The 25,909-nt window shown below is 38.0% G+C and overlaps 1 protein-coding gene across 5 annotated transcripts in view; it reads left to right on the top strand.

Moving 5' to 3' along the window:
* Positions 1 to 25,909, top strand: part of VTI1A (vesicle transport through interaction with t-SNAREs 1A) — a 365,752-nt gene that overhangs the window by 202,060 nt on the left and 137,783 nt on the right. For 3 of the 5 annotated variants that reach the window (XM_060099530.1, XM_060099512.1, XM_060099522.1), the window contains 2 exons: positions 4,599 to 4,669; positions 5,365 to 5,426. In XM_060099530.1, the coding sequence (XP_059955513.1) occupies positions 4,599 to 4,669; positions 5,365 to 5,426 (133 nt within the window). Of the gene's footprint in view, positions 1 to 4,598; positions 4,670 to 5,364; positions 5,438 to 25,909 lie in introns of all 5 variants that reach the window. The other 2 variants (XM_060099547.1, XM_060099538.1) reach the window with 1 other exon arrangement.

Here is a 25,909-nt window from a genome sequence, read left to right as displayed (position 1 = left end):
CTTTTATGCTTCCCATTGTTTCTTAATCTCAAAAACATCCTCACAGTCAACAAGTACAATGTTTATAAAATTTATGATTTCTCAAATTATTTCAATAGAGGCAGTATGGCTCTTCCCACTCTAAAGGTATTATGGAAGTTTGAAGAACTGAAAGCTTTAAATTCAGTATATCACATCTGCATTGGTATATGCCTGTGATCTTATATTCTTTCTTTATTGGTGTTGTTGGTGAGTGCTTACACCTTAGTTGTTCAAGAAAAATAAATCTTAACAATGTTAATTTTTTTAATGAAATAATCCCTAAATGTCTATTCTGTCCAAAAATAGTCTATTTTAAAAATAATCCCCTCTTTTTTTTTCAATGATATTTGTACTATTTTATTTAACTGGACATTATTAAAGCAATCAAAATTTAGAATTTATGATTATTTTTACATAATAGAAAAATTTTGAAATCATGCATGCAATGCAGGTTATTGACAATGATCATAAAATAATCCCCTCTTAATTTGTTGCCTTCTTTTGTTTTGATTGGGGTAGGAGAACACATAATGAAAAAACTGTATGTAACTTTTTTCATTCTACAAGTATAAACATTTCTAATGTGTTTGGCCTGGAATTTTCTTTAGTGGAGTGTTAAAATGGAAAGTAGCAAATAAGTAATTAAAAAAGAATTCTGTTTCCAACAAATGCATGGTATTTGCCTTTTAAGACCAGGACATATATGCACTCTTGCCAATATCTCTTCTTTTGCCAGATGGGGTTAGTACTTTGGATGCTAAGATATTTTCCAGGAGGCAAAGAGATTGAGGGAGTGACTTACAGCTCCTGTACTTGATATGATTTCAATTTTCTTAAATTTACCAAGGCTTGATTTATGACCCAAGATATGATCTATCCTGGAGAATGTTCCATGAGCACTTGAGAAAAGACTTTATTCTATTGTTTTTGGATGCAATGTCCTATAAATATCAATTAAGTCCATCTTGTTTAATGCATCACTTGAAGCTTGTGTTTCCTTATTTATTTTCATTTTGGATGATCTGTCCATCGGTGAAAGTGGGGTGTTAAAGTCCCTACTATGATTGTGTTACTGTTGATTTCCCCCTTTTTTTTTTTTTTTTTTTTGCGGTTCATGGGCCTCTCACTATTGTGGCCTCTCCCGTTGCGGAGCACAGGCTCCGGACGCGCAGGCTCAGCGGCCATGGCTCACGGGACTAGCTGCTCCACGGCATGTGGGATCTTCCCGGACCGGGGCACAAACCCGTGTCCCCTGCGTTGGCAGGCGGACTCTCAACCACTGTGCCACCAGGGAAGCCCTGATTTCCCCTTTTATGGCTGTTAGCATTTGCCTTATACATTGAGGTGCTCCTATGTTGGGTGCATAAATATTTACAGTTGTTTTATCTTCTTCTTGGATCGATCCCTTGATCATTATGTAGTGTCCTTCTTTGTCTCTTATAATAGTCTTAATTTTAAAGTCTATTTTGTCTGATATGAGAAATGCTACTCCAGCTTTCTTTTGATTTCCATTTGCATGGAATATCTTTTCCATCCCATCGCTTTCAGTCTCTATGTGTCCCTAGGTCTGAAGTGGATCTCTTGTAGACAGCATATATACGGGTCTTGTTTTTGTATCCATTCAGCCAGTCTGTGTCTTATGGTGGGAGCATTTAATCCATTTACATTTAAGGCAATTATCAATATGTATGTTCCTTTTACCATTTTCTAAATAGTTTTGGGTTTGTTATTGTAGGTCTTTTCCTTCTTTTGTGTTTCCTGCTTAGAGAAGTTCCTTTGCATTTGTTGTAGAGCTGGTTTGGTGGTGCTGAATTCTCTTACCTTTTGCTTCTTTGTAAAGGTTTTAATTTCTCCATCGAATCTGAATGAGATCCTTGTTAGGTAGAGTAATCTTGGTTGTAGATATTTCCCTTTCATCACTTTAAGTATGTCCTGCCACTCCCTTCTAGCTTGCAGAATTTCTGCTGAAAGATCAGCTGATAACCTTTTGGGGACTCCCTTGTATGTTATTTGTTGCTTTTCCCTTGCTGCTTTTAATATTTTTTCTTTGTATTTAATTTTTGATAGTTTGATTAGTATGTGTCTTGGCATGTTTCTCCTTGGATTTATCCTGTATGGGACTCTCTGCACTTCCTGGACTTGATTAACTATTTCCTTTCCCATACTAGGGAAGTTTTCAACTGTAATCTCTTCAAATATTTTCTCAGTCCCCTTTTTTTCCTCTTCTTCTTCTGGGACCCCTATAATTGAATGTTGGTTCATTTAATGTTGTCCCAGAGGTCTCTGAGACTGTCGTCAATTCTTTTCATTCTTTTTTCTTTATTCTGCTCTGCAGTAGTTATTTCCACTATTTTATCTTCCAGGTCACTTATCCTTTCTTCTGCCTCAGTTATTCTGCTCTTGATTCCTTCCAGAGAATTTTAAATTTCTTTTATTGTGTTGTTCTTCATTGTTTGTTTGCTCTTTAGTTCTTCTAGATCCTTGTTAAACCTTTCTTGTATTTTCTTCATTCTATTTCCAAGCTTTTGGATCATCTTTACTATCATTACTCTGAATTCTTTTTCAGGTAGACTGCCTATTTCCTCTTCATTTGTTTGGTCTGGTGGGTTTTTACCTCGCTCCTTCATCTGCTGTGTATTTCTCTGTCTTCTCATTTTGCTTAACTTACGATGTTTGGGGTCTCCTTTTCGCAGGCTGCAGGTTCATACTTCCCGTTGTTTTTGGTGTCTGCTCCTAGTGGGTAAGGTTGGTTCAGTGGGTTGTGTAGGCTTCGTGGTGGAGGGGACTGGTGCCTGTGTTCTGGTGGATGAGGCTGGATCTTGTCTTTCTGGTGGCAGGACCACATCCAATGGTTGTTTTGGGGTGTCTGTGACCTTATTATGATTTTAGGCAGCCTCTCTGCTAATGGCTGGGGTTGTGTTCCTATCTTGCTAGTTGTTTGGCACAGGGTGTCCAGCACTGTAGCTTGCTGGTCGTTGAGCGGAGCTGGGTCTTAGTGTTGAGATACAGATCTCTGGGAGAGCTTTTGCCATTTGATATTACATGGGGCCAGGAGGTCTCTGGTGGACCAATGTCCTGAAGAGGCTCTGGCCTGACACCCGGCTGGAGCGCCAAGACCCTTAGCAATCCTAATCTTCTCGAATCTTGAACACAAATTCAGAGCAACATTGGGATTCAGATAATCTGCTCAGGCCACACCCTCCACACAGGTTCCAAGAGAGCCTTCTCCAAGCCCCTGAGGATGGAGGTTTCTTCCAGGTCTGAAATGTTTTAGTCTTTCTTCCTAACCGCTTATATGAATTTCACCTCTTCTTACAGACCTAATCCCAATTTCTCCAGGAAGTCTTATCTGATTCCTCCAGGCTAGAGCAAATATCCTCCTTGTTTGCTAGTGTTGGAGGGTCTCCTGCAGAGGTGGGAGGCGGCTGTGGCTCACCGCAGGGACAAGGACACTCTAAAATTGCTATGTTATATTGATTAAAGGAATTTAATGTCATGGTAATACCTAATAGTATGACAAAATTGAATATTGCAATTGTTATGCAAAGAAAGAAAAATGCAACTCTAGTTGTTTCATACTTCTCCATTATTGGTGTCATCTTCCATTTTTATGATGCCTTTACTGGGAACCACATATCTTATCCAATTTTACCTTAAGGATAAATTGTATGGAGTTAGTAATAAAAAACTAACGTCAATCTGAGAGGAGATAATGTATGAGGAATGTACTATCCTAGGAAGAATTTTCAGTTTGTATAGGTGTCAAAAATATAATTTATGTTATTGTATTTAAGCAATTCTTATTATTTGGATTTTTCTATCATGAAAGGAATATACAGTCCTTTTTTTGATGTGCCATGAAATATGAACTCTAATGTAACATTTATCCTTTAACTGCTAAATCATCTCTATTAGCTCGGGAGTTTGTGAGTGGAAGGGCTTGATCTTGGTCACTGGCCATGTCCCCAACATCTACTGCTGGCGCAGAGTAGGGCCTCAGTGATTATTCATTGAGTGTATTGATTCTTGGGTACTATACAATTATGTGCATTTGTGTGGTACCCTATAGCTTTCAAAACATTTTTAGTGGGCTTCCCTGGTGGCGCAGTGGTTGAAAGTCCGCCTGCCGATGCAGGGGACACGAGTTCGTGCCCCGGTCCGGGAAGATCCCACATGCCGCGGAGCGGCTGGGTCTGTGAGCCATGGCCGCTGAGCCTGTGCGTCCGGAGCCTGTGCTCCGCAAGGGGAGAGACCACAACAGTGAGAGGCCCGTGTAACAAAAAAAAAAAAAAAAAAAAAACATTTTTAGTTAGGTTATCTTATTTGACTATAACAAAAATTTTGTGAGAAAGTTAGGACAGATATTTTCTTCCAATGAATAAAATTGCAGTTCAAGTGGATTATGGAAGAGCTAGGTTAGGAGGGTGTCGGGGTCTTAATAATCTGTTGTTTTTTTATATTGATCATGAGCATTCTGTAAATTCTGTGCCTGTTGTCCTTTTGGTACTTCTGAAGTTTTTTTTTTTTGCATTTGCACCCAAAGTCATCTTTCCTAACTCAAATTTTCTTGTCCATAGAACAAATTGGCCAGGAGATGTTGGAAAACCTCAGTCATGACAGAGAAAAGATACAGAGAGCACGTGAAAGAGTAAGTAGAAGTGCTACAATCTTTTCACAAATTCAGTAAATGAAAAGACAAAAAAATAAATAAGTAAAACGTCTTGGGCATGTGCATAGACAGTAACAATTACATTGGTGTAAGCACGTGTAAAAATGGCTAGGGTGAAAGAGGGATATAGAGTGGGGGTGAAGGGAATGTGGGATGGAGAAGGAATAAGCTGACTCTTTATGCCTCCATCCCAGAATGCCCCCAGGTAGATATTTTATTTAGCGTTATATCTAAGGAGAAGATCACTGAGGAAGATTTTGTGGTATGTCAGGTCTTTCAGAGCAAAAGCTAAAAAATATTGATCTCATCTTCCCTCAATTCATTTTGCTTCCATTTATATCTCTAGGACTGTGTGCATTCATAGGGTGAAAATATTAATTAATTACCAGAAATAAATTAAACTTTGTCAGCCTGTGAGATATTTGCTTTTATATCCTGTTCAAGTATCCAATTTAAAGCTCCTGGGGTTATCTAGTATATGTAATTTTCTAAATCTAAGAATTTTCGGAGATAATGTAGGTGTCAAAAATGTATTTTAAAGTATTTAAGCATTTTTTTATGAATTGGATTTTCCATCATGAAAGAAAATTATTGTTTGCCAGATTAGATTAAAAATAATCTAATTCCATGAAGTTTCATTTTGTTCTGTTTTAATGCTGCTTTTCTCCTCCTAGCTTCGGGAAACAGATGCTAACTTGGGGAAAAGCTCCAGGGTTCTGACAGGGATGTTGAGAAGGTAAGAGCCAGGTAGGGACTTATCTTCCTCTCTCTCTCTTACTTTTTTTTTAAGTATATTTTTCATCTCGTTGCAACCAGGCATGTTCCAGGCATGCAAGCTTCTGCTCTTAGTACCCTGTGTCAAGACCCTTTTGAAATGACAAAGCACTGATATTAACTCTTGTTTGGACAGGGACACACACTGAGTAACTTAGATTAGAGAGAAGGTTTGAGCTTGTGGGGTTACCTCAAGCTATGGAAAAAATTAGGGTTAGACATGAAGTATTTTTTCATAGCCTGAGGAAGGCCCCATGGCAGGAGCAGACTGATTTTATTTTCTATTTTGATAGCCTCCTTGCTGTAGAGGGAATGGTGGCCTGCAGTACCGGGAGCACACTTGGTATTAGCGTTGCCCTCTGTTGCTTTGTTTTCATTTCTTTTTTAAGAGAGTCTGGGGAAACATTCTGAGTTTATGTATACTTAAAAAAGATTTTTTAAATTTAAAGAGTATCTGAATAGTGTGCAGTCACATGTGTGGGCAAACAAATGTTAATGTTTTATATGTGAAACTAACCTTTGATTGATGGAAGATATTTGGGAGAGTATGTGAAAGTAAATGAATGCATGTAGGTAACATTCTGCGTTCTGTAATTTTGGAGGGGAGTGAGAAATGTTTTCATTGTTCCGAAAATTGGGGTCATTTTTGACTTAGGTATATTCAGCATGGAATTACTGCATTCAGAATCTACCAAATAAGACTATCATCTAGCATAACCTTCAGTTTGGAACTGTGGGTAGAAATATGAATGAGCAATGTTGAGAATCGCCTCTAGAATCGCTTAATTGGAATTTTAAAAAGAGAATCTTATTTATCATTGATGCTATAGTGACAGCTATTTGAAAATAAGTACAGTCTTCTCTGATCATGTATCCATGTATAATAATTTGCTAAAAGTATGTTTGCTGTGTTAGAGATTGATTGCATAAGAATCAGTCAAAGGTATGGTCACTTAGTCTTCTATAGGCCAATGTAGTGATGTGGTTTCCCTATCAGGCTACTCAGGAGCAAGGTTAAGTTCCTGGGACACTTCCAGCCCACGCTGACACAACTCCACACGCCACCCCTTTTCCTACACCCACAGTCCCCAATTCAAAACCATAAACCACCAAATTCTCTGATTAGGGGTAATATGTAAACGACCTAGAAAAATTCAAAATCCACATAGAAGTGGCGATTGAAAGGAATGCTTCAGTGCATATAAACAATAAAAAAGAAAAAAAGGGGGAAATTCTCTATTGCTTCCCTGGGAGGGCCCCTGCAATGTGAGCTGTAACGAATATTCTGCATATGTCTCCATTTTGTCAAATCTCATTAAAGAGTCCTCCCGCTTTATGTCAGTTGAGCTGTCCAGAAATCATTCATCATTTTTAGTGTAAAAAAAAATCATGTGGTTATTTAAATAATATCATATTAATGTTAAAGTTCAGCTGTCATTTAATGGTATGGCTTAATCAGATGTAGCATTTAGGAAAAATAGTTTATCCAGGCTCTATGTGGCTTTCAGGTTGGCAGATTCAAATAAGGATTTATGGGTTTCTAAACCAACGTATTTCTGTCCACATTTCTGCTTGATGTACCTCACCCTTTTGTGCAGGACACTGCAGACAGTTATTTCAACAAATAACGCATCTCCTCATATTGTGTTTGAATAAATTTGCAAGTCATTTAGAGAGGGTGAAGCACAAACCACTTCTGTAACCTTTGACTGGGCTTTCTTTAGAAAAATCATACTAACAGGGTTGTTTCATAAGCCTACAGAAGAAGATTACTCTGCTGAAATCTTCTTGGGGTTCTCTTTGTAGGCAGACTCAGTCAATCACTGGCTCATCTCCTTTTGGGCTCTGTCTAGAGTATGAACAGAAATAAAAATCCCCAGATGGACATCACCTTGCTATGTCTGAGCCAAGGAAACTCTTAAGTCCACCTGTGCACATTGGTAACTGTGTTTTTCACTAAGCACAACTGGGATCTTGGTATCAGCCAAGGTATCCAGGTACTTTTAATCAATGCTATAACCTGAGTCTTCGGGAGCCAAATGTAGATGGTGGTTTTGGTTTAGTTTCTAATTACTATCCCACATGATATACAATTTATTTTGGACTTGGGAACAGGCAAAAATATTTTACCAACTTCTTCACTTCATTATTTTTTATTATTCCCTGGAAAAACAGTCTCTAGAAAGTGGAACCAGGATTTATGTTTCTAATAGGAAGTCTTCTATTTACTGCTCTGATTTTGCTTCCTGTTACATCCCTCCCATTCACACGGCACTCAATTCCAGCACTGGTGGGGTTTTATTTCAGAAAGAGAAGTCACGTTATCTTACCAAAATTACACAGCTATATCATGTGTCAACAGGTGCTTCTGATTTAAGAAAAGTTACAATATTGAACAGTGTGCTTATCAGTATAAATGTATAAATGCATACAAGAAATGAATGTCCTCTTTGTTCAGGGTAGGTGTTTACTTGCATATAACATAAGCTTATTTATTTTCATATGATGAATTCTTTATGACTGAAGATAGTTAAGTATTCTACAATATACCAAACCAAGGAATTATTTTATTTAAAAGAAAGACTGCTGATTATTTTTAAACTTAGGTTGTTTTTAAGTTTGTAAAATGAACAGGAATGGTATATCATGGTCCCTCATTTGAGTCATTTTGCTAATATTGATTAGTCTATTGTGAAGACAGGTGAAACCAGTGTTCCATCAGTGCCAATGTTTGTACATAATCCACCCGATTTTCTGTAAGAGTGACCAAAGGTAGATAGGAAAATAAAACTGAGTAAGTGGCAGCCACTACCATTTGTGCTTTTTAATCTTTTGTTAACTTCAAATGGGGTGAAAAAAAAAACCACATTTCCTTCCTTCCTTCCTTCCTCCCTCCCTCCCTCCCTCCCTTCCTTCCTTCCTTCCTTCCGTCCCTCCTTCCTTTCTTCCTTCTTTCTTTCCTTCCTTCCTTCCTTTCTTCCTTCCTTCCTTCTTTTCTTTTTTTCTCCTTATTCACTTCCTCAGTAAGTATTTCATGCCTGAATACAAGGACTTGGGGCTCCTCAAATGAAATCAGTTTGGATCCTTGCCTTCAGAGTACTTCAGTCTAGTAGAGAATATGTGCATATAAAGTAGCATAGGAATTCATAAAATCATCTAGTTTTCAAGGAAGCTATGGAAGATTCTACAAGTCCAGTTAATCCTTACTGATCATTAAAAAGGGTGCCAGGAAAACAAAGAACCTATAGAAAATATGATTTAAGTAGCTATACAACCAATAAGTTTGAAAAAAATAGAGAAATAAGATGACTTACAGAATCATAAGTTTTGAAAGAAACTAAACTAGATATTGAGACATATCTAGGGAGAGAGCAATTGATTCAACCTAAATAAATGTTCTTCATGTAACTGTACTATATCACCAAAAGAAAGAAAACAAAGGAAAAAAACCAGTCCATTCAAAATTATATTAGTAAAACTTGACATCAGAATGCAGATATAGCTGATTTCCTGAAAAGTAATTTTTCTTCTGTCTTGACATAAGATGAAGAGCTACCTGGGGACAAACTGTTCATTTCCTGACTCTGTAGACAGAGTTTTAAATAAAGTGGTATTCAGATAATAATGAAAATTGTCGTGAAACAAATGACCATTCCTGCGATGACGGGGGTCAAAAAAAAAAGGATTTTTCGTTGACTTCCACAAAATTAGACTGTCATTAACTGGTTGTCTTTAAAGTGCCTCAGGTAGCACTGAGAGGCTTCAGTGTTGCTCTCCATATATATTTGCCTGTACGTGCACGTTGGTGTGTATATTTTTTCTTATACATTTGACTGGGAGATCTTATTAGATCAAACAGTACCAGCAGGAAGTGAAAATGAAAACAGTTCTCAAGATTTTCAGTCAGCAAACAAAGGACATCATGGTTCTATTTTCTTTTTGCCTCTGAAGAGTGAATAATTTATTAGTAATTGTATGTTTGTTTCTAAAAGTATCTAAAGGATTCCTTAGAAATGTAACAGTTATAATTTGAAATCTCTGTTGACATAATTTGGAAGACAATGTTACAAGTTTATGTTGGCCCATTGACCACATGTATATGCTGGCAAAAGGCTTATGAAAGGAAATGACATATGTAACATTTTTTAAAACACCTTTTCTGTATGATTATCTTAATATCAAACAATTTTCTCTCTCATGCACACTACCAATATTTGCTACTAGTATTAGTATTTACACACACACACACATACACACAATACAGAATAGCAGAATTACACACACAATAGCAGAATGTTTCCTTGAAAAAGTGAATTCTGTTTATCCTTCCATCATGTATGTAGTAACTTTCTTAAATAGGTAGCTGTTGAGAGGTGTTTTGTAACTAATCTATAATATAAATAAAACAGATGGGATTAAATGAAGTTGATGCAGCTACCACTATTTATACATTTTTTTAATTGCAATATAATTGATTTATTATATTAGTTTCAGGTGTACTACATAGTGACTCAATATTTTTATACATTACAGAATGATTACCACAAATATAGTTACCATCTGTCACCATACAAAATTATTATAATATTATTGACTATATTCTCCATGCTGTATATTATATCCACATGACTTATTTATTTTATAACTGGAATAACTTAATCCTCTTACTATTTAATACATGTATTTTTATTAGAGCTACTTCTGAGCCCATCTGGGGAATAACTGCCACCTATCATTGTTATCACATTTTACATTTTAAACATGGTTTTGTTGCTTTGGTAGGAAGACAGGTAAAAACATCTGGAAAACTTAAATGTACTGTCAGAATGATTCCTAAGGGTAAATATATCAGAAATACCAATGCAATTTCTATAAGCAATAGATATGTAATTTTTTTATTAAACAAACTTATTCTTAAAGAAATATGCTATAACTTTTCCTCTTCTTTAAAAATTCATCCCCGCCCCCCCATTTTGCCCAGGAAACATTTTGTTATATTTTAATTGTTCTTATTATGATGTCTGAAAATTCAGCAGTGGAGAGTTTTCAAGACTTGTGAGAAAAATGTCCTTGAGAATTTACTCTCAATTTTTATGCACTGCAAAGTGTCTTACATTTATATTTTTCACTTTTTTTCTGGTTTTTGCTTTTCTCTCTTTATGTCATTTCTCTTTCTTGGCCTGTTTTTACTAGCTGTGAACATGAGTGGGCCCTGACTTGAAATTAGTGCAGCAAAATCTTAACCTCTAAGATATTCTTCAGTTTTTAATCAAGTGCTTATTCTTTCAGAACAAAATGGTTCAGTTTGTTGCAGATTCTTTACACTTAACAGATTTAGGTTCTAAGCTTAGAATAATGCTACAAAGAGAAAATTATTTTTTAAAAACCTTGGTCCTTATTGTGTGAGTAAATTTATTACCATACACTTAACTCATTGCTTTCATCCTATGACCCCTTCAAGGCTGTCATGGATGATGTTTTTACCAAATGAAAGAACGACTTTGGATTTCTTTATATATGTTTCTTTTTAATAACATTCTTGTAGCTTTAAACATAGAATTTTGGTATTGTGTTTAGACATTCGAATACAGCATCTAAAGTTATCTATCAATGATAACTCTACTAGCTGCCTTAGGTGTGTGTCTGACCCTAACCATACTTTACACACATCAGATCTAATCCTTAAGAGCCCTGTGAAGGAAGCATCGTATCCCCATTTTACAGATGAGAATAACAATGCTTAGTGAAGTAAACTATCCATAGTCATATACATAGAAATGTACAGAATTAGACTATGAACTTAGCTATCTCTTTTTTTAAATTTTATTTTATTATTTAAAAAAATTTTTTTTAATTTTATTTTTTTATAAGGCAGGTTCTTATTAGTCATCCATTTTATACACATCAGTGTATACATGTCAATCCCAATCTCCCAATTCATCCCACCACCACCATCACCACTCCACTTTCCCCCCATGGTGTCCATATGTTTGTTCTCTACATCTGTGTCTCAATTTCTGCCCTGCAAACCAGTTCATCTGTACCATTTTCTAGATTCCACATATATGCGTTAATATATGATATTTGTTTTTCTCTTTCTGACTTACTTCACTCTGTATGACAGTCTCTAGATCCATCCACGTCTCTACAAATGACCCAATTTCGTTCCTTTTTATGGCTGAGTAATATTCCATTATATATATGTACCACCTCTTCTTTATCCATTCGTCTGTCGATGGGCATTTACATTGATTCCATGACCTGGCTATTGTAAATAGTGCTGCAATGAACATTGGGGTGCATGTGTCTTTTTAAATTATGGTTTTCTCTGGGTATATGCCCAGTAGTGGGATTGCTGGGTCATATGGTAATTCTATTTTTAGTTGTCTAAGGAACCTCCATACTGTTCTCCATAGTGGCTGTATCAATTTACATTCCCACCAACAGTGCAAGACGGTACCCTTTTCTCCACACCCTCTCCAACATTTGTTGTTTGTAGATTTTCTGATGATGCCCATTCCAGCTGGTGTGAGGTGATACCTCATTGTAGTTTTGATTTGCATTTCTCTAATAATAGTGATGTTGAGCAGCTTTTCATTTGCTTCTTGGCCATCTGTATGTCTTCTTTGGAGAAATGTCTATTTAGGTCGTCTACCCATTTTTGGACTGGATTGTTTGTTTTTTTAATATTGAGCTGCATGAGGTATTTACATATTTGGAGATTAATCCTTTGTCCGTTGATTCCTTTGCAAATATTTTCTCCCATTTTGAGGATTGTCTTTTCATCTGGTTTTTGGTTTCCTTTGCTGTGCAAAAGCTTCAAGTTTCATTAGGTCCCATTTGTTTATTTTTGTTTTTATTTCCATTACTCTAGGAGGTGGATCAAAAAAGATCTTGTTGTGATTTATGTCAAAGAGTGTTCTTCCTAAGTTTTCCTCTAAGAGTTTTATAGTGTCCAGTCTTACATTTAGGTCTCTAATCCATTTTGAGTTTATTTTTGTGTATGGTGTTAGGGAGTGTTCTAATTTCATTCTTTTACATGTAGCTGTCCAGTTTTCCCAGCACCACTTACTGAAGAGGCTGTCTTTTCTGCATTGTATATCCTTGCCTCCTTTGTCATAGATTAGTTGACCATATGTGCGTGGGTTTATCTCTGGGCTTTCTGTCTTGTTGCATTGATCTGTATTTCTGTTTTTGTGCCAGTACCATATTGTCTTGATTACTGTAGCTTTGTAGTATAGTCTGAAGTCAGGGAGTCTGATTCCTCCAGCTCCGTTTTTTTCCCTCAAGACCACTTTGGCTATTCAGGGTCTTTTGTGTCTCCATACAAACTTTAAGACTTTTTGTTCTAATTCCATAAAAAATGCCATTGGTAATTCGATAGGGATTGCATTGAATCTGTAGATTGCTTTGGGTAGTATAGTCATTTTCACAATGTTGATTCTTCCAATCCAAGAACATGGTATATCTCTCCATCTGTTGGTATCATCTTTAATTTCTTTCATCAGCATCTTATAGTTTTCTGCATACAGGTCTTTTGTCTCCCTAAGTAGGTTTATTCCTAGGTATTTTATTCTTTTTGTTGCAATGGTAAATGGGAGTGTTTCCTTAATTTCTCTTTCAGATTTTTCATCATTAGTGTATAGGAATGCAAAAGATTTCTGTGCATTAATTTTGTATTCTGCAACTTTACCAAATTCATTGATTAGCTCTAGTAGTTTTCTAATTAGCTCTAGACAGTTTTACTTCTTCTTTTCCAATTTGTATTCCTTTTATTTCTTTTTCTTCTCTGATTGCTGTGGCTGGGACTTCCAAAACTATGTTGAGTAATAGGGGTGAGAGTGGACATCCTTGTCTTGTTCCTGATCTTAGAAGAAATGCTTTCAGTTTTTCACCATTGAGAATGATGTTTGCTTTGGGTTTGTCATATATGGCCTTTATTATGTTGAGCTAGGTTCCCTCTATGCCCACTTTCTAGAGGGTTTTAATCATAAATGAGTGTTGAATTTTGTTAAAGGCTTTTTCTGCATCTCTTGATACGATCATATGGTTTTTCTTCTTCAATTTGTTAATATGGTGTATAACATTGATTGATTTGCGTATATTGAAGAATCCTTGCATCCCTGGGATAAATCCCACCTGATCATGGTGTATGATCCTTTTAATGTGTTGTTGGATTCTGTTTGCTAGTATTTTGTTGAGGATTTTTGCATCTCTATTCATCAGTGATATTGGTCTGTAATTTTCTTTTTTTGTAGTATCTTTGTCTGGTTTTAGTATCAGGATGATGGTGACCTCATAGAATGAGTTTGGGAGTGTTCCTTCCTCTGCAATTTTTGGAAGAGTTTGAGAAGGATGGGTGTTAGCTCTTCTCTAAATGTTTGATAGAATTCACCTGTGAAGCCATCTGGTCCTGGACTTTTGTTTGTTGGAAGATTTTTTTGTTTTGTTTTCTTGTTTTTTGTTTTTTGGGTTTTTTCTTTGCGGTACGCGGGCCTCTCACTGTTGTGGCCTCTCCCATTGTGGAGCACAGGCTCCGCACGCGCAAGCTCAGCAGCCATGGCTCACGGGCCCAGCCGCTCCGTAGCATGTGGGATCTTCCCGGACTGGGGCACGAACCCATGTCCCCTGCATCGGCAGGTGGACTCTCAACCACTGCGCCACCAGGGAAGCCCTTGTTGGAAGATTTTTAATCACAGTTTCAGTTTCATTACTTGTGATTGGTCTGTTCGTATTTTCTGTTTCTTCCTGGTTCAGTCTTGAAAGATTATACCTTTCTAAGAATTTGTCCATTTCTTCCAGGTTGTCCATTTTATTGGCATAAAGTTGCTTGTAGTAGTCTCTTAGGATGCTTTGTATTTTTGCGGTGTCTGTTGTAACTTCTTTTTCATTTCTAATTTTATTGATTTTAGTCCTCTCCGTCTTTTTCTTGATGAGTCTGGCTAATGGTTTATCAATTTTGTTTATCTTCTCAAAGAACCAGCTTTTAGTTTTATTGATCTTTGCTATTGTTTTCTTTGTTTCTATTTCATTTATTTCTGCTCTGATCATTATGATTTCTTTCCTTCTTCTAACTTTGAGTTTTGTTTGTTCTTCTTTCTCTAGTTCCTTTAGGTGTAAGGTTAGATTGTTTATTTGAGATTTTTCTTGTTTCTTGAGGTAGGCTTGTATAGCTATAAACTTCCCTCTTAGAACTGCTTTTGCCACATCCCATAAGTTTTGGATTGTCATGTTTTCATTTTTGTCTCTAGGTATTTTTTGATTTCCTCTTTGATTTCTTCAGTGATCTCTTGGTTATTTAGTAACATATTGTTTAGCCTCCATGTGTTTGTGTTTTTTACGGTTTTTTTCCCTGTAATTGATTTCTAATCTCATAGCGTTGTGGTCAGAAAAGATGCTTGGTATGATTTCAATTTTCTTAGATTTACTGAGGATTGATTTGTGACCCAAGATGTGATCTATCCTGGAGAATGTTCCGTGCACACTTGAGAAGAAAGTGTAATCTGCTGTTTTGGGATGGAATGTCCTATAAATATCAATTAAATCTATCTGGTCTGTTGTGTCATTTAAAGCTTGTGTTTCCTTATTAATTTTCTGTTTGGATGATCTGTCCATTGGTGTAAGTGAGGTGTTAAAATCCCCCACTATTATTGTGTTACTGTCGATTTCCTCTTTTGTAGCTGTTAGCAGTTGCCTTATGTATTGAGGTGCTCCTATGTTGGGTGCATATATGTCTATAATTGTTATATCTTCTTCTTGGATTGATCCCTTGATCATTATGTAGTGTCCTTCCTTGTCTCTTATAACATTCTTTATTTTAAAGTCTATTTTATCTGATATGAGTATTGCTACTCCAGCTTTCTTTTGATTTCCATTTGCATGGAATATCTTTTTCCATCCCCTCACTTTCAGTCTGTATGTGTCCCTAGGTCTGAAGTGGGTCTCTTGTAGGCAGCATATATATGGGTCTTGTTTTTGTATCCATTCAGCAAGCCTGTGTCTTTTTGTTGGAGCACTTAATCCATTCTCGTTAAAGGTAATTATCGATATGTATGTTCCTATTATCATTTTCTTAATTGTTCTGGGTTTGTTTTTGTAGGTCCTTTTCTTCTCTTGTGTTTCCCACTTAGAGAAGTTCCTTTAGCATTTGTTGTAGAGCTGGTTTGGTGGTGCTGAATTCTCTTAGCTTTTCCTTGTCTGTAAAGCTTTTGATTTCTCCATCGAATCTGAATGAGATCCTTTCCAGGTAGAGTAATCTTGGTTGTAGTTTCTTCCCTTTCATCACTTTAAGTATATTATGCCACTCCCTTCTGGCTTGTAGAGTTTCTGCTGAGAAATCAGCTGTTAACCTTATGGGAGTTCCCTGTACGTTATATGTCATTTTTCCCTTGCTGCTTTCAATAATTTTTCTTTGTCTTTAATTTTTGCCAGTTTGATCACTATGTGTCTCGGCATGTTTCTCCTTGGGTTTATCCTGTATGGGACTCTCTGCGCTTCCTGGACTTGGGTGGCTGTTTCCTTTCCCACGTTAGGGAAGTTTTCAATTATAATCTCTTGAAACATTTTCTTGGGTCCTTTCTCTCTCTCTCCTCCTTCTGGGACCCCTATAATGAGAATGTTGTTGCGTTTAATGTTGTCCCAGAAGTCTCTTAGGCTGTCTTCATTTCTTTTCATTCTTTTTTCTTTATTCTGTTCCGCAGCAGTGAATTCCACCATTCTGTCTTCCAGGTCTCTTATCAGTTCTTCTGCCTCAGTTTTTCTGCTATTGATTCTTTCTAGTGTGTTTTTCATTTCAGTTATTGTATTGTTCACCTCTGTTTGTTTGTTCTTTAATTCTTCTAGATCTTTGTTGAACATTTCTTGCATCTTCTCAATCTTTGCCTCCATTCTTTTTCCGAGGTCCTGGATCATCTTCACTATCATTATTCTGAATTCTTTTTCTGGAAGGTTGCCTATCTCCACTTCATTTAGTTGTGTTTCCTGGGGGTTTATCTTGTTCCTTCATCTGGTACATAGCCCTCTGCCTTTTCATCTCATCTATCTTTCTGTGAATGTGGTTTTTGTTCCACAGGCTGCAGGATTGTGGCTCTTCTTGCTTCTGCTGTCTGCCCTCTGGTGGATGAGGCTATCAAAGAGGCTTGTGGAAGTTTCCTGATGGGCTGGACTGGTGGTGGGTAGAGCTGGCTGTTGCTCTGGTGGGCAGAGCTCAGTATAACTTTAATCCACTTGTCTACTGATGGGTGGGGCTGGGTCCCCTCCCTGTTGGTTGTTTGGCCTGAGGCGACCCGGCACTAGAGCCTACCCAGACTCTTTGGTGGGGCTAATGGTGGACTCTGGGAGGGCTCATGCCAAGGCGTACTTCCCAGAACTTCTGCTGCCAGTGTCCTTGTCCTCATGGTGAGACAGAGCCACCCCCCGCCTCTGCAGGAGACCCTCCAACACTAGCAGGTGGGTCTGGTTCAGTCTCTATGGGGTCACTGTTCCTTCTCCTGGGTCCCGATGTGCACACTACTTTGTGTGTGCCCTCCAAGAGTGGAGTCTCTGTTTCCCCCAGTCCTGTCAAAGTCCTGCAGTCAAATCCTGCTAGCCTTCAAAGTCTGATTCTCTAGGAATTCCTCCTCCCGTTGCCAGACCCACAGGTTGGGAAGCCTGACGTGGGGCTCAGAACCTTCACTGCAGTGGGTGGACTTCTGTGGTATAAGTGTTCTCCAGTTTGTGTCACCCACCCAGCAGTTATGGGATTTGATTTTATTGTGATTGCGCCCCTCCTGCCATCTCACTGTGGCTTCTCCTTTGTCTTTGGATGTGGGGTATCTTTTTTGGTGAGTTCCAGTATCTTCCTGTCAGTGACTGTTCAGCAGTTAGTTGTGATTCCAGTGCTCTCGGAAGAGGGAGTGAGAGCACATCCTTCTACTCCGCCATCTTGAACCAATCTTCTTTCATTTATTTTATTTATTTATTTTTGTCTGTGTTGGGTCTTCATTGCTGTGCACGAGCTTTCTCTAGTTGCAGTGAGCGGGGGCTACTCTTCGTTGCAGTGCGCGGGCCTCTCACTGCAGTGGCTTCTCTTGTTGTGGAGCATGGCCTCCAGGCGTGTGGGCTTCAGCAGTTGTGGCACGCAGGCTCAGTAGTTGTGGCTCACGGGCTCTGGAGTGCCAACTCAGCAGTCGTGGCGCACGGGCTTAGTTGCTCCATGGCACGTGGGGTCTTCCTGGACCAGGGCTCAAACCCATGTCCCCTGCATTGGCAGGCGGATTCCCAACCACTGCGCCACCAGGGAAGCCCTAGCTGTCTCTTTTGAATGCACTACACCAAAGGTTCTCAGAGTCAGTTTTCACTAACTAGTAGTGAAATGAGAAGAGTTAAAACAAACTAGTGAGTTTTCATTATGCAAATTGTTACTGTTATCTGCTCTCTTTGTCATGATTCCATTTCTTCTGTAAAATAATTGTGGTAGTCAACAGTTTCCTTAAAATAGTTGATTGTCACAGCAAATGGAAAAGGAAATCCTTGGAAGGACTAAACATTAGCCATCAGTTTTCCCACCTTCCCCCCTCTCCCCACAGTTTATTGGTCTGGGATATTCAGAATTTTAGGAGCCGTTATTCTACACCACACTCTATCTTTTAATAACAAAAACCACTGCTACGTATGCACTCACCGATACCTCCTAGGTAGCAGTCACTGTTCTAGACACTTGGTATACATTATCTTGTTTCATCTTCATGATATCTCTGTAAGGCAGATACCATTACTCCCATTTTAAGAAATAAGGAACTTCTGGTAAATATTATCCAGCTGTAGAAGCAGTCTGCCTCCAGAGACTGTTTTTCCTACCGTGCTGGACTGTTACCCTTCTTCTATAGAGAATTAGTAGCCTCACAGAGAGTCAGACAACCATTCTGGATGGTTCTTGAAAACAGTGAACAAACCCTTACTACATCCCACTATTTTGAATCGGTCCCCATGAATCTATGATCTGATGTTTTAGACCTGGAACCTCATGCAGCAGGTGGACACACTGACTGAGAGCAGTTACCTCAGAACAATCCAGAGCTTTTACTAAAAAGGGGAATAAATCCTGGGTGGGCAAAAACAACAGATGTTATCTTCAGAATGTTTCAGGTGAACTTTTATCTCTACTCGGGCTCTCAGGTGAACTACCCCTCTCTTCATCAAGCCTTCATCAGTCTCCCAGCCAGAAACAAGCTGTCTTTGCTCTTATCCTTCAGGGTAGTTTGTATTTCTCACAAGACTCTAACATCTTCTGCTTTGCACTGTGTACATTGTAGTTAGTTATTAATGACTAAGTCTTCATTTTCTTCTAGATCTTTTTTATCCCCTCCCTCATCCCCCAAGGGACTTTATATGGTTCCCCACAATATTGTGCAACCAGCTGAAATAAGTAGGGGAGGATATCCAAGTAAAAGAGAAAACAAAGCCAGGAATCACTTTACTCCCCCCAAAGCATGGACTGTCAACAAATGCCTGTGCAGATATCCAGACAGGTGGAAAATGTCCTACCTGAAAGCAAAGCAGGAGACACAGTCAGAGGGCCCACGGTGTTAGATAAAATGAAAGTACCCTTTAGTTGACGTCAAGCATAGCCTTTCATGCTGCTGAGACAGGCCTTGATAGACTGGTTACTGGGAGAGGGTGACAGGTGTCATGTCAGATCCCTGCCTGGAGGGGAATGAGGAGTTTCCGTGTGACCAGTTGTCTTAAGAGTCCTCAGGTCTGGAATGTAAGCCGCTGGCGGTCAGGAGCCTCATTGCATTTAGCACAGGGCCATGCTCCCCCAGCCTGGGCCTGGTCAATGAATGGTCTTTGGAAGAATGGCTAAGAATAGTTTCAAAGTTGCTGTCTAGGTTCTTGGATGTAATTTAGTTGAAACCCCTTGGCTGCAATGTAAACAAAGATAAAATAAGTAACTTAACAATAACAGAATATTTTTGTCCATTATTCAATCACAATGGAAAACCATCTTATATTTTCCTTGGTTGTGAGCCACAGTTTGAGCTCATTCGCGAATTCCCTTTCTTTTATGATTTTCCCTTTTTTCCCCAGGAAACATGCCATCCTTTAACGCAATGTAGAATATGAAGGGTGCACGTCACCTTCACCATCAACACTTCCTTTGAATGCAGCCTTGAGCTCTTAACTGGAAGCAGGGAGCCCTAGGCCTTCCTTATAAACAAGTAATGGAGCCCTCGACCCCCCTTGTAAAGGGCTATTGATTAACATATACCATCACCAAACAACATTTTCCATGCCCGCACACCGTTACACCCCTGTCTGCTCCATGGTAAGCTGAGGGAGGCCTTTGGCCATCTGTTTCGTTAAATACCGGAGGCAGTGAACGGTATCTGAACTTTATAAAGCAAGTGTCTGGGCTTCCCCCTTCCCCAGTCTCCCCCTTCCTCTTCTGCTGCTACTGCTGCCGCCACCACCACCGCCGCCACCGCCATATTTTTTTTGTTTGAACGCTCACATTGTAAATTAGTGTATTCACACATCAATTTTAAAAGGCTCACTGTGTTATAAAATGGGACAAAGCGAGCTCAGTAACAGCTCGTGCACAGTGCAGGTGGTCGAGCTAGCTGCTCCCTAGATCAAAAGTCAAACAACTGTGAATCTTCTTTTGAAAGTGCAGTTAGGGAGACAAGGCGAGGCTTATCTGCACAAACAAGAACGAGTTATAGATATACATCGCAAATGCAGGAGGACAAAAAGGGGTTTCATAATCTTGCAGGGTAAGAAAACCTTCTAATGCTGAAAATTCTGAGGGCATCTCTGGAATATGTAGCCACTTTTTTCTTTCTTTTTTTTTTTTTTGTAAAATTACTCTTTTATTGTGTGGCAATTGGTAATTATTATTTATGCTTTGGTGCTGTTCCTAAAGTAGCTAAGTTTTTTTTTTTTAAGCCACCTTGGGGGCAGGAAATAGCTCCCCTTTCATGGCTGTATTTTATTTTTCAGCAGCATTTAAGGACAGACTCCTATTTATACCACACAAGCAGTTTTGTCTGTTGTAAACAAAGTAAGTGGCTGGGAATTGTGCTTTCCCAGAAATGTTTTCCAGGGAAGCCATAATAAGAAACAACTGTGTACATCTTGAGATTTTTGTCATCTAGGTATTAAGAAAGAATTCTTTGCATTCATGGAAACAAAAAAGAAAGAAAACACTGTTTATAAAGAAAGATATTCAATATCCAGAAATGTAATTAAAATATTTCTTAAACTGCAAAAGTTGGCCACCTTACTAGTATTAATTGAGGTTGTTTTCTTTTCTTTTTTTTAAATTATCTCTAACATTTTTTGGCAAGGTAGTAGCTGAAATGACAGGAGGCGTTTTCGTTTTTTAACCTCAATATGCTATTTAAAAAGTTAGTGGCTTCTTTTGTAAAATTATGTGAAGAACTTTGGAACTGAAGTATGAATATCAATGGGAAAAATGCAACAATGGTAAATTTTATGAAAAATTTTAAAAGAGCATTGAAGAGGCTTAGAATTATGAAAGAACAGCATAGTTTCTTATACAATTATAGTTTACATAGGAAAAAGCCACTCTACTTTCCATCGTCTGATATCTTAATGATTTCATGATGAAAAAAAAAACCTATCAGCTTTTTAATTCTCAAATCAGTCAGAGGTGTCTGAATCAGGTCCCCAAGTACTTTCATAAAACCATGCTCTCTGTCTCAGGGCATAAGGCAGTGGTCCCTATCCTGGGGTGGGTTTCACAGAGTCTCTGAACCACTGGACTTTCCTGAAAATATTTGTGTATGTGTGTATATGCATCATTCTGAGAATTTTCCATAAAATTTTCTAAATAGTCCACAACCAACTCAAAAAAGTTGAGAAACGAGATATTGTCACAAAACTGTGTACCATGTCTTAGCTAAAAAACCACTTAATTACTTTGATATTCTGGCTTATTTGAAATGTATTGGTCTACAAGAAACACTTATTTTGAATTTTCTACAAAGTTTAACAAGAAACTTTTCAGGGATGCTTTCTTTGGGAAATCAGATCATTTATCAAAATTAAGTCCTTAAAGACAGTCAGAACAAGTAAAATATATATAGGGCCTTATAGTTTGTAAGGCACATTCACATATATTATTTCATAATGTAACCTTCATAAGATGTCTGTGATTTGGTATCATCATTATTATCCTTATGTTATAGATAATTGAGACCTACAAAAGTTGAGTCTTGCCCAAGGTCATTCCACCAAGATGGAGCAAAGTTGGACCAATACCCTGGTATTAGCCTCAGAAACCATGCTTTTAGCAGCCTCTTAACAGCAATATCCTTAGCAACATTTTCTTCAACAGCAAATGTTTAATGTTTACTGTGTCAAAGGGAATCCGTTAGTCATCAGAGATTCAACAAACTCAGAACTCTACTCCTAGGTACCTTAATATTTTTAAGAAACAACAATACATAGTAACTTGTACTGTAAGGTCAGTGAGAGATAAAATGGTAAGTGGGGACAAGAAGAAGAAATCCCTGGGGCCCACGGTCAGGTAAGACTTTATAGAGGAGATGGCAGGTACCTGGCCTAAAAGTTACTGCCTGATTCTTAAGCCACACATGGGGTAACGCCGCTTCCCTTTTTATGGCAGCCTCAAGGTAATAACTTCCAGCAGCAGAATTTGAATTGGGGGCAGGAGGATGTGTTAGAAACATCTATTTGGCCACAACTGTGTTGAGGGTATATAGGAAGTTAACAACTTGTAACTGCATCTGCTTATAAAGTAAATATGATCCAAAGTCTTCTCAAGAATTTTTTTTTAATTGCAGTGGAGTTTAAGATTTTCTTCAAATAAGTAAGAAAGGCTTGAAGTCACCTCAGTAGTTCTAATTATAAACAAATATGAAAAACCTTTTCACACATTTTATTTACCCCAATTTTAGAAAGATACTGAGAACTTTCATACCCTTGACTAAAATTATGTACTTATAAAATTTTATAGTCTTTGAAATTATACTGCATATTAACTATACCTTCTATATGTGTGATTGGTGAATAGATGCAAAGAATGTTGCCAGAGTACATGAAGTATTGTATTGTGGCACGTTAATTCGTTGATAAGTGTATCACTTTAAAACACTGAATTTTTTCATATATTCCAGTTAAATCTTTCTCAAATCTTTCTCAAATGTTAAATCAAATGCGTTTATAGAGGTTTAGTTAGTAGCAAACTTGCCCAGCCGATAAAGAAAAGCATTCATTTTCTGTTCTGTATATGTGATCTGAAGCCATAGCCTTTAGGTCTTTTAATCTGTCTGTTCAAGGCCAAGCTATTTATATGGATAATTTTTAAAGCTTCTGTATAAAGAAAACAAGAACATTTTATTTATTCACTGGGGTTTTTATGTGCCTTGAAATTGCATAGATAAAGTATTTTCTGGCTCATGGATCTAGAGGAGATAAAAGGTCTCCTATTTTATAAGGCTTTATGTAAGCTTTTCAAATGTACAGTTTTCTTACGGCTAGAATTTTTTAAATAAGACATTATTTCACTATTACAATTGGAGTTTAATGTGGGCATCTTTTTCCTTCCCTGAATTGCATGTTAAATTATGTGTTTAAGATCATTTTTATTGCATTTTTACCTCCTGGATTTTGATAATTTTCATGTTGGAGAAATTAATTTACCAATCCTCATTTTTAGTATTGGGCAACTATTTAATATGACTAGGAGTGGAAAACCCAAAAATCAGATCTAAGAGGCAGGGTGAAAGGTATAACTTACTTTTGCAGCATATTGGTCTGAGGATGAAAAATTATTTACCTCCCCCTCCTTAAGAATTTTTGCTGAGGCTAGTAGACTGAAAAGGAAAAGAAGAGGCATTTTTTTTTAATTCTGGGGCAACTGGATTCAGACCAGATTCTAGGTGAACATTAGCTGCTGTTAGCTCTGCCGTGTCAGGGCCAAGAAACAGCTTTCCCTGGCTGGAGCATTCCCAAGCTATCATAGCCATCAGACAGGTGGGGAATAAATATTGTAGAATGGTGGGACATTTGAAGAGCAAGCTCCTGATCCCCAGGACTCAATTTGGACAAGCTTCAATTGGAGCAAACAGGTGTTCCTGGGAGGAACTGTCCTCAGGTGGCTGGGGGTGTGCCATTCTTTCACACACATAAAAAGTTCCCTTTCCCTCTGCCCGCAGGAAAATTAGAATTAACTACAGCTTTTTCTTTTGAAATGGAAAAAGAGAAATAAAAATATGGTACCAGGTTTTGGCTCCGACTGGATTTCCATGGAGCATGTAATCTACGATGAATGATGAGAATTCTGGAAGCAAGGCATCCTTGCAGTTTTTAACATTGGAGATGCCATAAAAACTGAATGAATGCAAATAATCTTTTTACCCATGGCTGTACCTGTATAAGATGGAGTAGTCTTTCCTTCTGTTGTTCATTTGTTCATTCACCATATATTTCATGAGCACTTGCAATTTTCTAAACACTAGGCTAAGTGCTGGGCATAGAGTATAAGACAGAAAAAGGCCCTGCCCCCCAGGGACTTAGCCTAAATTGTAGTAATAGTAATTGGTTGGAACATGAAAATGAACCTGAATAGTCTTTGGGAAACTGTGCATTGAAAGTACTTGCTGGCATCAGAAAGATTTTTTTTTTTTCTGTAATGCCACCACATTGAGGATATGACTAGCATTTTATTGGGGGATCATTCTTTTTAAATCAACTTTTGCAATAAAACATAAAATAGAAATATTAAAGAAAAATTTTAAAAGAAAAAAGTTGTTCTTAATCCCTCTTCCTTGAAACAAGCTACTCTGTTGATACAAGTATTTCCCTCTAGTCTTTCCGTCATGATCCATGTATAATGTTATATTGCTCTCCTCACTGAATATTGTCTCTTTTTTTTTAAATTTATTTTTGGCTGTGTTGGGTCTTCGTTTCTGCGCGAGGGCTTTCTCTAGTTGTGGCAAGCGGGGGCCACTCTTCATCGCGGTGCGCGGGCCTCTCACTGTCGCGGCCTCTCTTTGCGGAGCACAAGCTCCAGACGCGAAGGCTCAGTAGTTGTGGCTCACGGGCCTAGTTGCTCCGCGGCATGTGGGATCCTCCCAGACCAGGGCCTGAACCCGTGTTCCCTGCATTGGCAGGCAGATTCTCAACCACCGTGCCGCCAGGGAAGCCCTGAATATTGTATCTTAAATGTACTTCTGAATTTCCACATCTTCATGATTATATTTTTCCTAGTTAAAAATTTTTCTAATGAAAGTTTTAACAAACCTCTTATTTTGTAAAGAAAAAAAAAAAGAAGAAAGAAAGAAGAGAAACAAGTATCAAGAAACAGGAAGAAAGTAATCTATAATCACACTGACGAAAGGTAGCACCAAAATCACACTGGTGAAAGGTAGCATATTTCATTCCAGTATTTTTCTCTGTAAATATTAATTCCACTGCTGGTTCTATGAAATCTCTTCTTTATCTCACCCATCACTTCATCTTTTACCCTTTTATCTTTTTTAAATATCACAGGTTTTACTTAACAGTTTTCCGCCCTTCACTGTATAAAGGCTATACTCTCTTACTGTTTTTATTGAAGATGCCAAACAATCTTCAAAAACACATATAGGTTTCTTTATCACATAATTTTCAGAATTGCGTTCTTCCTCTGAATCTTTCGGATCTCATTTCCTTTTCTTTGTTCTATAGGATCTTTGCTGCCACTGTCTTCATATTGTTTTGCATTTTTATTTGGTTTGGTTCGTTTTTAAAACCTCTTCTTGGATCTGCAAAGGGATGGCAACTTTATATGATCAACTCTGTCGACAGATAGCCCTCTGTCTCCAGACTGTCTTCATGGGAAGGAAGTGGGGCTTCTTCCTTCCCCCACTCCGTGACTCTGGCATGAAAAATGTCCAACCCTTGTGTGCACAACTGTCATCTCCTTCACATGTTTACCCTCCACCACTGCATGCAAACACACTTTACTTATGAAGACCACACTTCCCAGGTTTCACCATACCTTCCCTGCCTATCACTACCCAGTATTGATTTATTGTTTTCCTGGGAACTGTCATTTCTTACTGGCTATAGAAAAGAAATAAGATGAGGAGTGTGGAAAAGGAGGAATGACTACAGAAGTCCACATGTCTCCTAAGTGGCAGCATCCACTCCTAAGAGAGACAGATACTTGGTTTCTAGTTGTAACAGAACTCACATCTTTTACCTCGTAGCAGACTTTGTGAGAGATGGACTACTGCTTTACATTTTTCAGCCCAATTCATTTTTTGTAGCCATAGAAAATCCTTCCAGGTTCTGGCAATTTGTGATGTCAGTTTTGGTGTCGTAAATTATCGTCATCTTTTATTTTTTCATTCCAATTTAATGGTCACTTGGATAGATGCAGCATCAGGAGCCATCAAGCAGGCACCTTGAAAGCGGAAACTGTGGGTGATCTTT

Source organism: Mesoplodon densirostris, chromosome 1 (assembly GCF_025265405.1).
Source record: "Mesoplodon densirostris isolate mMesDen1 chromosome 1, mMesDen1 primary haplotype, whole genome shotgun sequence".
Lineage (NCBI taxonomy): Eukaryota > Metazoa > Chordata > Mammalia > Artiodactyla > Ziphiidae > Mesoplodon > Mesoplodon densirostris.
The sequence above is the reverse complement of the archived record's forward strand: the minus strand, read 5'-3'. Positions and strand labels throughout refer to the sequence as shown.